This window comes from Camelina sativa, chromosome 16, assembly GCF_000633955.1.
Source record: "Camelina sativa cultivar DH55 chromosome 16, Cs, whole genome shotgun sequence".
NCBI lineage: Eukaryota > Viridiplantae > Streptophyta > Magnoliopsida > Brassicales > Brassicaceae > Camelina > Camelina sativa.
Genome location: NC_025700.1, coordinates 17,894,875 through 17,899,105, shown reverse-complemented (window position 1 = coordinate 17,899,105; position 4,231 = coordinate 17,894,875). Strand labels below are relative to the sequence as shown.

The 4,231-nt window shown below is 40.7% G+C and overlaps 1 protein-coding gene across 1 annotated transcript; it reads left to right on the top strand.

The window, feature by feature from the left end:
- Positions 386–2,500, top strand: LOC104750989 (endoglucanase 9). Its single transcript, XM_010472851.2, has 5 exons — positions 386–680; positions 767–1,270; positions 1,376–1,525; positions 1,616–1,727; positions 1,816–2,500. The coding sequence occupies exons 1-5, from the start codon at positions 486–488 to the stop codon at positions 2,307–2,309; spliced, it is 1,455 nt and encodes a 484-aa protein (XP_010471153.1). The 5' UTR covers positions 386–485; the 3' UTR covers positions 2,310–2,500.

Genomic DNA, 4,231 nt, shown 5'->3' with positions numbered 1-4,231 from the left:
AGTCCCGCTTTTACTGTTTTGCATTTGGTCTTTTTGACCATAACTGTATATTTTCAAGAAGACGCAAAGTCGTTATGTGCGTTTATATTTTGTTCATTCAAGCAGGCAAATACTACTTCTTCGGAAATAGGAGAAACTGTTACGACTTTCTTGCTTCCCAATGCCTCCACTAATGCCAAATCCTAGTTTATTCCATTTTTCAACACTTAAAAGACAAATATTTACAAAGAAAAAGTAAAGAGGAATTTGAACAGATAAAGAAGACTAAAGTTTAACAATAGTTAAAAAAAGAGGATTTAGATTGGAGAAATTAAGGTACTTTTGTTTAGGAGCACGTTGATTACCCAAAAAGCCATATTTATCGCTTCCATCAGCGCCGGATCATTCTCTCTCTTATCTCTGCATCTCCCTTTCTCTATATATATGTGGACCTGCACGTAATAGATTTGTACCTCAAAAGCAACTTACTTCTCTGTCTTTGGAAAATGACTTCTCATTTCTTCTTTGTTTTCCTTTTCTCGTCTCTTCTCACAGGCAATGTTGATGCCAACCAAAACTACAGAGAAGCTCTCTCCAAGTCATTGCTTTTCTTCCAAGGTCAGCGATCCGGTCGCCTTCCTAGAGGCCAACAACTCTCATGGAGGGCTAGCTCTGGCCTTTCTGATGGCTCCTCCGCTCATGTAAACACACCCTCAATCAATTTAACCTGTTGTAGAAGTGACATTGATAACTAATTTAAGCAGGTAAATTTTTATATGAATTGCAGGTGGACTTAACCGGCGGGTACTACGACGCAGGCGACAACGTGAAGTTCAATTTCCCAATGGCGTTTACCACCACGATGCTCTCATGGAGCGCACTTGAGTACGGTAAGAGGATGGGTCCTGAGCTGCAAAACGCACGTGTAAACATCCGTTGGGCCACAGATTATCTGCTGAAATGTGCTAGAGCCACTCCCGGCAAGCTTTATGTTGGGGTAGGAGATCCTAACGTTGATCATAAATGCTGGGAACGGCCTGAAGACATGGACACACCTCGTACAGTTTACTCTGTTTCCCCTTCTAACCCTGGTTCTGATGTCGCAGCTGAAACAGCAGCAGCTCTAGCTGCAGCTTCTATGGTTTTCAGAAAAGTTGATTCTAAGTATTCGCGTTTGCTGCTGGCAACAGCTAAGGATGTGATGCAATTCGCCATTCAGTACAGGGGAGCTTACAGTGATTCCCTTTCTTCATCCGTTTGTCCTTTCTACTGCTCCTACTCTGGTTACAAGGTCTACTTTCATATGTTTCATCTTTATAAAAATTCACTGCAACTAAACCACTCTTACCACAACATGTGATCCTCATTTTGAAATGTGAATTTATTATGATGACAGGACGAGCTGATGTGGGGTGCTTCCTGGCTGCTGAGAGCAACCAATAACCCGTATTACGCAAACTTTATAAAATCCTTAGGAGGTGGAGATCAACCTGACATCTTCAGCTGGGACAACAAATATGCTGGTGCCTATGTTCTTCTGTCACGGGTTTGTCTCCCTGCTTATTAACAAATCATGCTTTAGCATCAGACTATCTGACTCACTATTTCACAAACAAAAATCTGTTACTTTTGGCAGAGAGCATTACTTAACAAAGACATCAACTTCGAACCATACAAGCAAGCAGCTGAGAATTTCATGTGCCAAATCCTTCCAGATTCTCCTTCCTCATCTACCCAATACACTCAAGGTGATGATCTAATTCACTATATCAAATGCCTAATAACAACACAAACCTCTACATGTTAGACTAATGATAATACCTTTACTGTTTACAGGGGGGTTAATGTACAAGTTACCTCAAAGCAATCTGCAATACGTAACCTCCATAACATTCTTGCTCACGACTTACGCCAAATACATGAAAGCCACAAAACACACATTCAACTGCGGAAGCTCCGTTATAGTCCCAAACGCCTTGATAAGCCTATCGAAGCGACAAGTTGATTACATACTCGGAGATAACCCAATCAGAATGTCGTACATGGTTGGGTTCGGATCAAATTTCCCCAAAAGAATCCACCACAGAGCATCTTCGCTTCCTTCACACTCACTTCATTCTAAATCCCTAGGCTGCAACGGCGGATTCCAATCATTCTACACTCAAAACCCTAACCCTAACATTCTCACAGGAGCAATCGTAGGAGGTCCGAATCAAAACGATGGGTATCCAGATCAGAGAGACGATTATAGCCACTCGGAACCGGCTACTTACATTAACGCCGCCTTCGTCGGACCTTTGGCTTACTTCGCCTCCGGTCGAGCGGGTTGATATTGAATCCGCCACCGCCGTGCATTTTCTCCGATGAGAGTAGTGTTCGTTTTGTTAGTTTCCTGTTTTAGCTACAGATCCGTTGGCCCAAGCCTAACGTGAAAAAAATCAGTAAGTGTTGTTAAACTCTAAATGGGCTAAGACCCAATATTAATGGACCCGGCAAAAAATATTCTCGTGGTCTTTATTTAGTTGATGTTTGGTTATAACATTAGCATGAAACAAGAAGGTTTGCATGATTAACGATATCATCTATATAAAAAGATTAATTACTCTTAATAAAACTAAGATTATTAAAATAGTTTCTTAATTTTTTATTTTTATTTTTGATTCAATTATTTGATTCTTAAAGCTATTGTTGTAGCATTTTATTTTCAAAACATGCCCTTTCTCTGCTCTAATTATTACTCTTATCCCACCGGCCACCACCACCCTATCTCTGCTCTAATGAAATCCTGTGAATTTTGTATATACATCTTCTGTAATCAACCCTTTATTTTGTTTTTTCAATGCGGTCTCGATCCAACTTTTCTCTATCTTCAGCTGTTTGGATTGCTTGTCTCCGCTTCCCCGTTAACCTTCTTCACCCTTTACTAGAATCACAAGCCTCTCACTCTTTTCTCTGCTTGTCCTCTCTCTTTCCTGGTTAGTAAGTTTTGCTGTCTTTGTTTCTCCCGGGTTTTGTCCCTGCATTTATTACAAAACATTCGGATTCAGAGAAATGCCTAGTGCCTACTTGTTGATGTCTTGTCTCAGAGCGCATTGACTTGAGACAACAAAATCTTGTTTGTGTCCCCTAAAATATGAGCCTTGATGTCTCTCTATATGTAAAGGACTTTCACTGTACCAAAATGGTAACTAGGTAACTAAGAAAACAGAGGATATCGTAAGTGTTTCAAGGATAGAAACCTACTTGAATTTTATGTCGTCAAAAGTAACGCCTTCGACGGGTGTGAAACCCTCATTAGAAAGCCTGCCTTGGTTAACTTCAGACATTGAAGGAAGAAACAAGAGGGCATATTCCCATGGCTAGCTTTCCGATTTCAAGTTCTTGCCATCTGCAAGTAAGCAAAAAGGAAAACTTCTCAATAGCAAAAGCTAAATAGCAAGAAAAATGTTTGGGAAAACAGAAAAAAAAAAAAAACTACTGAGAGCCTCATGAAACAACCTGAGAATGTTAAAGCAGTGATGCTCCTTCCAAGCTTGGACAAAATAATTAAAGAAACAAATGCATTTTTTCCTTCATGGTAGCTGCACGCCTGCACGTATCTAAATACATTGTAGCAAATACATTGTAGCGGCATGCAAGTGTTTTCTTACAATCGGGATGACATCAGATGCGTTCTCAGAGCATCTTCTTTCTTGAAGAGAACCTGGTGAGGCTTGGGAGGATAGGAGTATAGGAGGGGGATCCACGGATGATTTCGACGAGTGGGACGAGGAAATCTAGGGTTTTCCCAGAACCGGTGGTAGCGTCAGACGACAACATCCTTGTTGCTGCAGAGTAAAGGGATCATCTCGGCCTGAACAGCCGTACAGAACTCGAAAAAGGACCGTTTTAGCGTTTCGATAATGTCGCAGGAGAGAATAGGTTTGAATGTTTGAGGTCAGAGAACCGCGTCTCCGTTACCGCTTTGTTAGTGTTCGGCGATGAATCCATCACGATCGACCGCCGCTTTATTATTACCCTAGCTGGACTTTTTAAAAATCTCCAGTGACTTATTTATACCGTTTTTTTAGAGATAGTCAAAACGCAGCGTATTGATCGATTCGGTTTGGTAATTGTATATTGGATTTTACCGACGCAAAATTAGACACTGACTGAACCGCTGAAGAAATGTGTTACAAATATTTCATAGTTAACGTGACCAGCAAGGTTCATGATCCACACAGATGAAAATAGTATAAAAAAAAAAAAAAAA